Source organism: Triticum aestivum, chromosome 6A (assembly GCF_018294505.1).
Source record: "Triticum aestivum cultivar Chinese Spring chromosome 6A, IWGSC CS RefSeq v2.1, whole genome shotgun sequence".
Taxonomy (NCBI): domain Eukaryota; kingdom Viridiplantae; phylum Streptophyta; class Magnoliopsida; order Poales; family Poaceae; genus Triticum; species Triticum aestivum.
In genome coordinates this window covers 617528539-617540113 of record NC_057809.1, presented here as the reverse complement: position 1 = coordinate 617540113, position 11575 = coordinate 617528539, and the positions used below count along the sequence as shown (strand labels likewise).

The 11575-nt window shown below is 43.6% G+C and overlaps 2 protein-coding genes across 3 annotated transcripts in view; one reads left to right on the top strand and one right to left on the bottom strand.

The window, feature by feature from the left end:
- Positions 1-4278: 4278 nt before the first annotated feature.
- The window catches only part of LOC123129151 (probable disease resistance protein At5g66910), a 9630-nt gene continuing 2333 nt past the window's right edge, over positions 4279-11575 (bottom strand). The window contains exons 2-4 of the mRNA XM_044549370.1: positions 5431-5812; positions 4530-4730; positions 4279-4396 (exon numbers count right to left, since the gene is read on the bottom strand). Coding sequence (XP_044405305.1) covers positions 4726-4730; positions 5431-5812 — 387 coding nt within the window. The 3' untranslated portion in view covers positions 4279-4396; positions 4530-4725. The remainder of the gene's footprint in view (positions 4397-4529; positions 4731-5430; positions 5813-11575) is intronic.
- On the top strand, positions 5981-9799 carry LOC123129150 (uncharacterized). Of its 2 annotated transcripts, XM_044549368.1 has the most exons (5): positions 5981-6453; positions 6824-8374; positions 8497-9189; positions 9263-9337; positions 9513-9799. In XM_044549368.1, exons 1-5 carry the CDS (start codon positions 6153-6155, stop codon positions 9515-9517), a joined length of 2625 nt encoding a protein of 874 aa, XP_044405303.1. In that variant the 5' UTR covers positions 5981-6152; the 3' UTR covers positions 9518-9799. The 2 variants fall into 2 exon arrangements, with proteins under 2 accessions (XP_044405303.1, XP_044405304.1); XM_044549369.1 differs by lacking the exon at positions 6824-8374 and having other exon boundaries at positions 5982-6453.

Below are 11575 nucleotides of genomic sequence, written 5' to 3'. Positions count from 1 at the left end.
CCGTCTGTGCGTGCGTGTGTCCGGGTAGAAATAAGCAAGGGCGATCGTGGTCTGCCAGCAGCGAGAGCATGGGTTGCCAGGCATCGATCGTGGGTTTTTCTAGGGAAACATCATACTTTATTTAAACAAAATCTGGAATCTCGTCCGCTAACCGCTAATACATTAAGGATACAATCAGGGGCGCAAGCTTCCAGACAAGAGAAACACCATCGCCTACAGCTACCTTAGCAAGCGTATGAGCAGCTCGATTTGCTGTTCTCCTTCGCCAAGTAATTTTGCAGCCCATCCAGCCCCGCATGAGGTCTTTGATGTCCTCCACGATTGGTCCCGCCACTGACAAGTTCCCGAGTGCAGAATTAATCATGCTGACTGCTTCTCTACAGTTCATCTCCACATGAATCCGCTGAATGCCTAGCTCACGTCCGAACACCAGGGCCTTTCAACCGACATTAATCCTGTGTTTGATGGAACTTTTTTACTGTTTTCACTTGCACCCAGCTGCGGCCCCTCTATTTCACCCGCGTCGGGCCCATGTGTCGGTCTCGTGGGTGTGCAACGCTTCTCATGCTGTTTGCTGGCTTGGGTAGCCCGCTTTGGCTCGCTGGGTAAAGAGGCGCTTCGCCCGTTGGTACGCGGGGTTTGTTTACTTCGTGCCGCTCCAGATGGTCCCTTCTCGCCCTTGGGCCCATTCGTCGGTTGTCTTGTGTTTTTCTTACGATGGGTCTAGCGCCTGTTGTTACTGTTGCTGACCAGAACCGTGCTCTCCTCTTCTACTTTTGTTTTTTTTGAGGGAAATGCTCTCCTCTTCTACTTAGTAAAACCGGTGGACAAATTTGCGTTCTATTTAGTACGCCATTCTACCCATAGAAAAGCTAAAAATTTCGAAACTAATTACTTGTTGGTAAAATTAACTTTTTTGTCTTAGGAAACAGAACTAATTTACTTTTTTTTAGTCTAACAGAACTAATTTACTTTTCTTTAGGCGATAACTAATTTACTTGTACTGGAACTAGTTTCGTCTTCTTTCTTCAGGCCGCCGAATTAAACGCCCAACAGGAGTATAAAAAAACTGGAGATGGGACGTATCAAATATTTGTGTCATGAGTTGTCCAGATAAGTATTTGTGTCAGCTGCTTCAAGTTTCCAGACAAGTGTGGATCTTACTTAGTGCGTAATGGGAAACCCTAGCTAGCAACAATTAGAAGCAGGCCTAGCTAGGTGCTGGCATGAAAACTCCGAGTTGCCTTGATTTGCCTACACTGAATTTGCAAATTGCAATGATATACATATACTAATATTCATGAATGGTTCTGGAAGATATTTGCCATCCTGAAACGCAGGGACAAGTCATTGATTTATGCCTAGATATATGCACAACAGGCAGTTGAAACAAGACATGCTAAGTTGCTAACTGATGTCTCGGTATCATCAACATAATCTAAACCGTGTCTTTTTCTTGCGACGAATCTACACTGTGTCTTGCTGTCACATAATTCTATACATTTATCATCTACACGAGGAATTAACACATACTCTTTCACAAGGAAGATGATAATCCGTGCTCATGTCTGTCAAGTAGTTCACCTAACAGATACATGCAGGTGTATCCATGTACACATGGTGCCAATGGGGCAGAATATCAGGACGTGGACGATGAGCCGCTTGGTCTCAGCCCCAAGTTGCGCCGGTGATGTGGGCCCAGGCAGTGCCGGGGTCGAAGATGGTGAGGTTGTCTTGCGTAGGAAGCAGAGTAAGCAGAGCTGATGTGTATACTGAAAGATTCAGTTTATTATGGCGTAACAGCAAGATTCAGTATGCTGAATCTTTCTGACGAAATCAAAGCACAGTCGAAATTAATACGTACCAGCAACGACCCCGGATTCCTGGACACTGAATATGGTAGCATTTGAATTTTCAGAGTCAAGTTCGGATAGATGTTCCTATGTGGGCACTGAAGAAAAGAACATAGCAAAACTTATAATCAAGGCTTAGATTTCATGGAAAACACAAGGATTATTGCCGTGCAGCAGTAAGGCATACCTGGTAGCAGCTTGGTGTCGGCCCCAAATTACGCCGTTGACATGGCAATATGCCGTGCAGGAGTTGAACTTGGCGAGGTCGGTCTAGGAGCTGGGACTACTGTAGTTGCAGAGCATACAGCTAGCAGGGCGGGCGCACCACCAAAGGCAGATGGTGTGGTTGCCTCGATCGAGGATGTGACAGCACATGACAGCCCCGTGGAGCACATCACGCCGGTGAGGAAGGGGAGGGTGGCCTGGTTTTCTGTGCAGGAAGTGGCAGGCCGTAGTAAGCATGTCGTTGAGGGAGTGAGATGAGCAGATACTGGACAGGTTACAGTGTTAACTAGCAGTAGAAGGATTCAATTTATTCATGAATTAACAGCAGAACCGAAATCAAAGCATAGGAAGTCAACTGTGTCAAAACAGGTAGTACTACATACCAACATCATCCTGGGGTTCTGGACACAGAATATGATGCCACCAATTTAAGCTTCGGAGAATACGTTTGGATGACTGTTCCTCCTTGTGAGCTGAAGAAAATAGGGCACTGAATCATCAAAGGGAATGATGGTTTCACGGGAAGCAGAGATAATATTATTGCGTATCAGTAAAGCACCTTGTTTTGGTTCATGGCGAGCCAGACGAATTCCCAGATGGGAGAACACGGACAGATTGTGCTACCCATCGTCGGGAGCAGCCATGAATCAAGACTCCTTCGAGTTTGGCTTAATTTGCCAGTAGGGACTAGGGAGTGCAGTTAGTGGAAAACCTGGACAGTTACACCAAGTTCACAAGTCAATGTAATGCAAATCTAAAAGACAACACATGACACAAGTAATTGACACTTTTGACTTAAAGAATGGCCAGCTGACCTTTGTGGAGTTGCTGCTTTAGAAAATACTGTTATTATTTGGATGAAGGAGGTATGCCCTCAATACAACACTGCTAACCACAAGAGCTCACCAGTCACCGTTGGTTGCAATTGTTCCGCAGAAGAATCTGAGTAATGAAGTAGTTAAAGTCAGAAAAATGGGCAAGGTATAGGAAATGATGAATGTATATGCACAGTCACGATTTTGAGTTGGTTATAATTACAGTCTGAGACCATGGAGCGCAGAACGTCAGAGAGGGAGGCCTGGTTCGCCGCTCAGGAAGAAGCAGGCCACAGCAAGGGTGTCGTTCCTCCGTATGGACTGAAGAAAAAATGAAAATCGAATTAAGGCAATGATGGTATCTTGGGAAGAAAAATCAAATACTGTTTCATATTGCTGTAAAGCACCTTAATTTGCTTATCAGTGGACCTGCTGACCGAATTTCCAGTGCAATTGCTCCATCTATACTTCACAAACAAGAGAAGGATAGAACAGTCTTAGTCATGAATTCTTGTGGGTTTTGGTCGGCAAATTTGAGAGGGAAACCTGGACGATCATACCATGTTCACAAGTCAAGGCAATGCGAGTCCATGAATCGAGGCGATGGCACATGGGCTAGCCACTTGAATTTTTGAGGGAAATAATGACCAACTGACCTTTCAGAATTGTGGTCAGTGCAGCTGCTTCAGAATACACGACTGGTTGCAATTGTTCTGAATGCAAAGCCACTAACTGCGAGAATGAGAGTGAAATACTTGTGGTCAGAAAACCGAGATGGTAGATCAACCCACGAGTATAGTATAGATGCTCTGTGAGGCAGAGAAAATCTCATTACTTTCAGTTTCGTAGACTGACCAATACTATGAACAAAAGCCATCCAATCACTAGGAAGCCCACTATGACTGCACAAGGCCAATGAGCCATAGAAATTTAAGGACTTAACCTGCAATGTTCTGCAATGCGTCAATAGAATCATATTTCACATCTGAAGAAAATCTTACAGTTGCCTAATAGTAAATGCCAGGACAAAGATAGTGTCTCGTACCTCCTTTCTTTTTTGATATTGCAAACTAAAGACCAACGAAAAACAAACGCCATATAGTATGTGTCACGATCTTCGTTGGATCGACCACGAACACGTCTACATGTTCCTGAGAGAAGGAAGATCATAAACAGAACATAATTTTGTGGACAAAGCCTGCGACATTGGAATGGTCAGAAGAAGGTTACTAACACAATGGTTGTTTCATCGAAGAAGACAGGGGCACAATCTGAGAATGGAGAGTTGGTTGCCACATAACCTGCAATGTCCATAATGTGGAGGTTAGGATCATACTTCTTTTTTAAATTTGATACTGTTGCAACGTTGGAATGGTCAGAAACCTACCATCAGAAGTGTTGTTCCTTTCCAGATAAGGCATAGTTTGCAGAATCAAATCATGCTAACGGCAGAACGATAAAACCTGGTGTCATATGATCCATCAGTCAGGTCTGCTTATAGTTCTGAAAAAGTAAAGATTGCAGAGTGTATTACCGTAATATTCCAGCTAGCGAATTCCTACTTGATGGCATTTCACAAAAGGGAAACCATGCAGCTGCTACATGCAAATTGCAATATGCCATTGCGGAAACAAACCTTTCACAGCCTCTTGTATCTAGTCTGGCACCAGCACTTGTTCCCTTCCTTGCATTCATACTCATAGCAAGGGCGGCAGACTGGGAAGGCACACTTGTTGCAGGCAAGAAAGACGCCACCGTTGGCCGAACTGCCTACAGTGTCGCCACATATTTGGCACACCTGCTGCCTTCTCATGCCCTTTGCCTGCTGCTTCTTACCCTGCATCGCATCAGTGAGATAAAAGAAGGTCAGCACACACCCATACATACAAGCAAAATTACACCATGCATACACAATCGAGCAGCAGGAATTGACCATCTGCTTGGCTGCTTAAAGTTGAAATTAGGATCCGAAAGTTGGGAATTAATGGCAATGAACTGCATGATGTTAAGATAACGTAGGCTCATCGATCAGTGAGTACTTAACATGAATGTTACAAATGAAACAAAGGAACAGTTGAATCAATGAAACGGATCTCCCAGATTGCTAATTCTTGATCAACTTGAGAAACATGAATTGCTTGAGATGAGGAGGATTTACGGCTGCTATTAATTACAAGAATGGTGGCAGATGGAAGCAATCTTGCCCTATCGGAGAAAGGCAACATGTAAAAGGATTTGCATGGAAACATGCTTCACAGCCAGGGGACCGTGAGCTGTCAGGTGATTGGCTTGTCTGTTTTATCAAGCAGGTTTGTGTAAGAAACAAGTTCTGCTTGTATTGCTTATTTTGTGAATTAATCCCCTCAAAAAAATATTTTGTGAATTAACAAGTCTTCAGAATGTGCTCAAGTGATTGCGTTTTTCAAAGATATATTTTCTTCTCATGACAGTTTTAGTGGCCTGAGAATTGGCTTTGTAAGATTCGTGATATAATTCAAGTGTGATGTAGCATGAAATCGGCATGTAGGGTTACGTACCTGCTGCTCCAACATAAAACCATGGGTCACTTTCTTTCAGTTTTCTGGCTTGCACATTTAGCTCACGGCCACAACACCATACTCTCAGCTTTTCCAGTGAAGCGAGGAGGCCTTCCTTAGGCGGCAGGCATTGCATTTTATTACAACGCCAGATCACTAGTTTCTTCAGAGAAGAAAGGCCACGTAACCCTCGAGGGAGGGACTGCAGATTATAGCAACGTTGAAATTCGAGATATTTGAGGGAGGTGAGGAGCTGCAGCGCTTGCTCTTGCTCTTCCGTGAAGGTTGTTGCCCGCTGATCATAACTGAAACACAATGTGTGGAGGGTAGCGGCAAGGTGGCTGCAGATGGGAACAGTAAGCACTGCTGAGATGCTATCCACCCCAAGGATTTGGTAACCGAGCGAAATTTCCATTTACCGAGCGGTTACCGCGATTATCGATGCCCCCCGGTAAATGGGCCTACCGAGCAAATTATACCGGCCCGTTTGAATTTTTTGCACGGCCCAGCCAAGCCAGAGGAAGCCTACACACACCGGAACACAACCACGCAGGAAACCTAGCCGTCTTTCTCCCCAAATCGAGTCCCCGCAAGAAATTGGCTGCTGGGCGCGAGTGAGACGGCGGCGGCGGCGGCGCCCAATCCGCCCTTAGATCTCTTTCTGACAGCAGCGCCACCGTGATCTCACCGCTTCACATCGTCCACCTGGGGCGCCCTCCGGCATGGCGGGTGTTGGAAGGGGGATGGGGCGGGGCAGTGGCGATGGCGATGGCGAGTTGCGAACAGTGGGGGTCGTCGCCGGCGTCCATATCCCATTCCTAGATCAAGAGGCTATTCTCGCGTGTCATGGGAGAGGTCATGGCAGCGGCAGTGCAACTATCCCCGTCGGCCGTTCATCGGGAGGACAAGCAACGGGATTTCTGGATGACATCAACCGAAGCGGATTTGCCACCGGGGTGGCTCGTCAGGGTGGCATAAGCAGAGGCCCGGAGGTTCCACTGCCGATTAAAGAACCAACTAAAGGTAGGGTTGTGTCCTTGTGGATCTACGTTCATTTTTGTTTCTAATTTCCTGTCTAGTATGCTTTCATTTTGTCTTGAATCAAACTAGTTTACAGAAATAGAAGTAGTCCCAAATACCAGTATTTACTAGGTGGATCAACTTCTTTTGTAGTAATGTGCAGCAGGTTACACACTTCACTCGGCCTAGTTAACTGAAAGCACATATCCAAGAGATGCAACTAAGTTGTGTAACTTCACTCGACTTATACCTGAGTAGAAGAACCCAATATGCCCGCTATAACTAAACGCTTCACCTTATTTTATAGAAGTTGTCCTAGTCAATCCAAGTTAAATGGAACATAATTACATAAGCTTCTGTATTTTTGTTTAAGGTAATGCAAATGATGTAACAAACATATGGTGTCATGGGAAATCATTGGAAGGACAAGCATGGGAGTGTGGATATTGTGCTTTACATAGACATGGTGGGGGTGCAACCCGATTCAAGCAGCATATAGCTGGATTGGGCCCTCATGTCTTCTCTTGCATGAATGCACCTCATCATGTAGTTGCCATTTTTCGGAAAGCCATTCCAGAGGGAGAGGCCCGAAGGAGGACTTCCAAAGAAGGAAAGAAAAGAGTGGTAGATGAGGTCAATCATATAAACAGTCAAGGTGCATCAATACATATTGATTGTGAAGATGAAGATGATGAGATACTCCAGCAGACCCTACGAAATTCATTACGTGGAGATCATGGGAGAACCAGCGTTGTTAAAGGAAGTGTAGGGAGCAGCTCAAGTGGTGTCAAAGACTTTTTTGACGTTGATTTGGCATATAGCAAGACTAGGCCACAACAGACAATGGAGGCGTGTATTAACAAGGTGGAATACGAATCTAGGATTGGGAAGGCTTGGGCAAAATGGTTTCATGCTAATGACATCCCTGGGCACAAAGCCAATTGTCCATACTTTGTAGGAGCAATAAAATTGACTCAAGACCTTGGCAAAGGGGTGCCTGCCCCTAAAGGGATAGATATTGATGGAATATATTTAAATACCAACTATGAAGAGTTGCAGCAGTATGTGGCCAATTTCAAAGATGATTGGCCCACATATGGTGTCACTATCATGTCAGATTCGTGGACTGGCCCTTCACGGATGAGCATTATAAACTTTATGGTGTTCTCCAATGGGCGTATGTATTTCCACAAATCTGTTAATGCCACCGGACACATGCAAAATTCAAAGTTTGTGTATGAGCACATCAAAGAAGCGATTGAAGAGATAGGGCAGCAACATGTTGTCCAACTCGTGACCGACAATGGCTCTAACTTCAAGAAAGCATGTCTTGACCTTGTTGCAGATTTCCCACACATCACATGGCAGCCATGTGCAGCTCACACCATTAACCTCATGCTGAAGGAGATGGGATGCTTTCCTGAGATTAATGAAGTGGTTAGTAGTTGTAAGAGAATTTGTAGATTCATGTACAATCATTCAACTTTGCATGCTGAAATGCAGAAGCACATAGGTGGAGAGTTGGTGCGACCGAATGCCACAAGGTTTGAAACTAACTTTATGTTCCTAGAAAGCTTTTGGGATAAGCAAGAGAAATTCCAAGTGTGGATGACATCTCCAGAGTGGAAAAATAGCTCATGGAGTTCCGAGGTTGATTATGACTACACATATGATTGTTTGATAAGTAGGACCTGGTGGAATGGTGTGAAGTGGGTGCTGGATTTAATTGGCCCAATATATAGCATACTTCGATATGCTGATTCACAAAAGCTTGGGTCACTTTCTGGCTTTATGACAAAGATGATGCATGCTAGGCATCAATTGAGTTCATTGTTTTCTCATGATTCTCTAGACCAACACGAGTACCTAAATGTGGTTGACAAAAGGGTTGAGCATTTATACAAAAACACATTGATGGTTGCAGGTAATAGTTCTTGCTGCCATAGAATTGTTATTGTTGGTAAAATGCTAATTATTCTTATTGCTGTCATTTCTATGGTCATTGCAAACTAATTCTTGTTGCCCTGCTGTCTTTCCATTCTATAGCCGGTGTTCTGGACCCGGCAAGTCACTACAAGTATAACTTTGGAAAAAGTCTATCACACATGAGGGCACTCAATGCAGCACTTAAGAAGTTGGCTAGTCCTTCAGAGTTCATTGCTATGATTCCTGAAGTTCACTCTTATGTCAATACAAGAGGGGCTTTTGAAGGCATGTACCCTCGTAGTGCAGCTGAAAAGGTGTCCCCAACTGAGTGGTGGATAACATTTGGAGATACTACACCGGTGCTTCAAAAGTATGCTATCCGGATTGTTTCTCAATGCACCTCTTCAAGCGGTTGTGAGCGGAATTGGAGCACATACGCTTTAGTGCATACACTAGTGAGGAACCGTCTTGGTTTTGAAAAGTTGCACAAGATGGTTTTTTGCCACTACAACCTTGGGCTGCGAATCCGACTAATTCTTGGTGAGACAAAAGAGAAAGAGGTTGATACTTGTGCGTTGTTGATGAATACCTCTCTCTATGATTGTAACAACGAAATCATGGATTGGCTGGGCAACTCAACAAGTGATTCCATGCAAGATGAGGATGCGTATGATGGTGATGGTGATTGTCCAGTGGTCGTAGAGGTGGGACAAAAGAGAACTAGAGGAAGTGGGATGCCTCCAAGTGAGGAGGAAGAGGAGGAAGAGGAGGAAGAGGAGGCAGAGGATGTAGATGATGGGGAGGATGATGAAGGTCAAAGCCCTTTAGTTTATATTAACATTATATGAATTTGTGTGGTTCAAGTGCTAACTTGTAATTTTTGTAGGTAACAATGACGTGCTGCCTAACGAAAATAGTGAACCTCTGCGGAAGTCTACAAGCAAAAAGGAGGAAGAGGAAGGTAATAATGAAGTGCTAACTTTGTCTGTTTGCTTGCTGCCACCCAAAATTTTATATGCTTACTGCTATCTCATGCCATGCATCCATTTATTATATATTGTCAACAAATTCTAAGACATGATAATATAAATAAATTTGTTTGCTAACAACATGACATCTAATTTGCTCACTGGCAGCTTGATTCGTTTTAACGAAGGAGACTTGCAAGTCTAGAAGGAACTGAATGACAATTTGGTTTGTTGCTCAATGCTATGTACTGTGTAATTGACCGAATCGATGGTCTTTTGTTATGGGACTGTAATATATACTGGCTGCACTTCTTTTGTTGTTGGACTGCTATGTGTCTTCCTGTGTCTAATCTTAAGTTTAGTCTCTAAAGTCTGAAGCTATATTATTAGACTGCAATCTCGTGGGCTTGTGGCTGATGGTTTATGAGAATTGTATATTTTTGTTGGTCGTTCTATTGTTATATGCGTTGTGGGTCTCTTAAGGCCAGTTACTATTGCTATAAACTGCTTATATGCCATCAATATAGGGGTGATGCTGTCAAAATTTCAAAAAAATTAGTTTTGGTGTTAAAATTTTTGAATTCAAAAAATTTCATTCGAAATTTTCTCGGTATTTCGTGGTAACCGTGGTAACCGCATTTATCCGTCCCCCTCGGTAAAATTGCCTCATTCGGTAACCAAAATCTTGCTTATACCTGAGTAGAAGAACCCAATATGCCCGCTATAACTAAACGCTTCACCTTATTTTATAGAAGTTGTCGTAGTCAATCCAAGTTAAATGGAACATAATTACATAAGCTTCTGTATTTTTGTTTAAGGTAATGCAAATGATGTAACAAACATATGGTGTCATGGGAAATCATTGGAAGGACAAGCATGGGAGTGTGGATATTGTGCTTTACATAGACATGGTGGGGGTGCAACCCGATTCAAGCAGCATATAGCTGGATTGGGCCCTCATGTCTTCTCTTGCATGAATGCACCTCATCATGTAGTTGCCATTTTTCGGAAAGCCATTCCAGAGGGAGAGGCCCGAAGGAGGACTTCCAAAGAAGGAAAGAAAAGAGTGGTAGATGAGGTCAATCATATAAACAGTCAAGGTGCATCAATACATATTGATTGTGAAGATGAAGATGATGAGATACTCCAGCAGACCCTACGAAATTCATTACGTGGAGATCATGGGAGAACCAGCATTGTTAAAGGAAGTGTAGGGAGCAGCTCAAGTGGTGTCAAAGACTTTTTTGACGTTGATTTGGCATATAGCAAGACTAGGCCACAACAGACAATGGATGCGTGTATTAACAAGGTGGAATACAAATCTAGGATTGGGAAGGCTTGGGCAAAATGGTTTCATGCTAATGACATCCCTGGGCACAAAGCCAATTGTCCATACTTTGTAGGAGCAATAAAATTGACTCAAGACCTTGGCAAAGGGGTGCCTGCCCCTAAAGGGATAGATGTTGATGGAATATATTTAAATACCAACTATGAAGAGTTGCAGCAGTATGTGGCCAATTTCAAAGATGATTGGCCCACATATGGTGTCACTATCATGTCAGATTCGTGGACTGGCCCTTCACGGATGAGCATTATAAACTTTATGGTGTTCTCCAATGGGCGTATGTATTTCCACAAATCTGTTAATGCCACCGGACACATGCAAAATTCAAAGTTTGTGTATGAGCACATCAAAGAAGTGATTGAAGAGATAGGGCAGCAACATGTTGTCCAACTCGTGACCGACAATGGCTCTAACTTCAAGAAAGCATGTCTTGACCTTGTTGCAGATTTCCCACACATCACATGGCAGCCATGTGCAGCTCACACCATTAACCTCATGCTGAAGGAGATGGGATGCTTTCCTGAGATTAATGAAGTGGTTAGTAGTTGTAAGAGAATTTGTAGATTCATGTACAATCATTCAACTTTGCATGCTGAAATGCAGAAGCACATAGGTGGAGAGTTGGTGCGACCGAATGCCACAAGGTTTGGAACTAACTTTATGTTCCTAGAAAGCTTTTGGGATAAGCAAGAGAAATTCCAAGTGTGGATGACATCTCCAGAGTGGAAAAATAGCTCATGGAGTTCCGAGGTTGATTATGACTACACATATGATTGTTTGATAAGTAGGACCTGGTGGAATGGTGTGAAGCGGGTGCTGGATTTAATTGGCCCAATATATAGCATACTTCGATATGCTGATTCACAAAAGCTTGGGTCACTTTCTG

What these genes read in the sequence shown, in the direction of transcription:
- LOC123129150 (XM_044549368.1), top strand. Translation starts at nt 6,153, where the DNA reads ATGGCGGGTGTTGGAAGGGGGATGGGGCGGGGCAGTGGCGATGGCGAT. An exon ending in AAACACATTGATGGTTGCAG is followed by an intron (nt 8,375 to 8,496) that starts GTAATAGTTCTT and finishes TCCATTCTATAG; the next exon opens with CCGGTGTTCTGGACCCGGCA. An exon ending in TGATGGGGAGGATGATGAAG is followed by an intron (nt 9,190 to 9,262) that starts GTCAAAGCCCTT and finishes TAATTTTTGTAG; the next exon opens with GTAACAATGACGTGCTGCCT.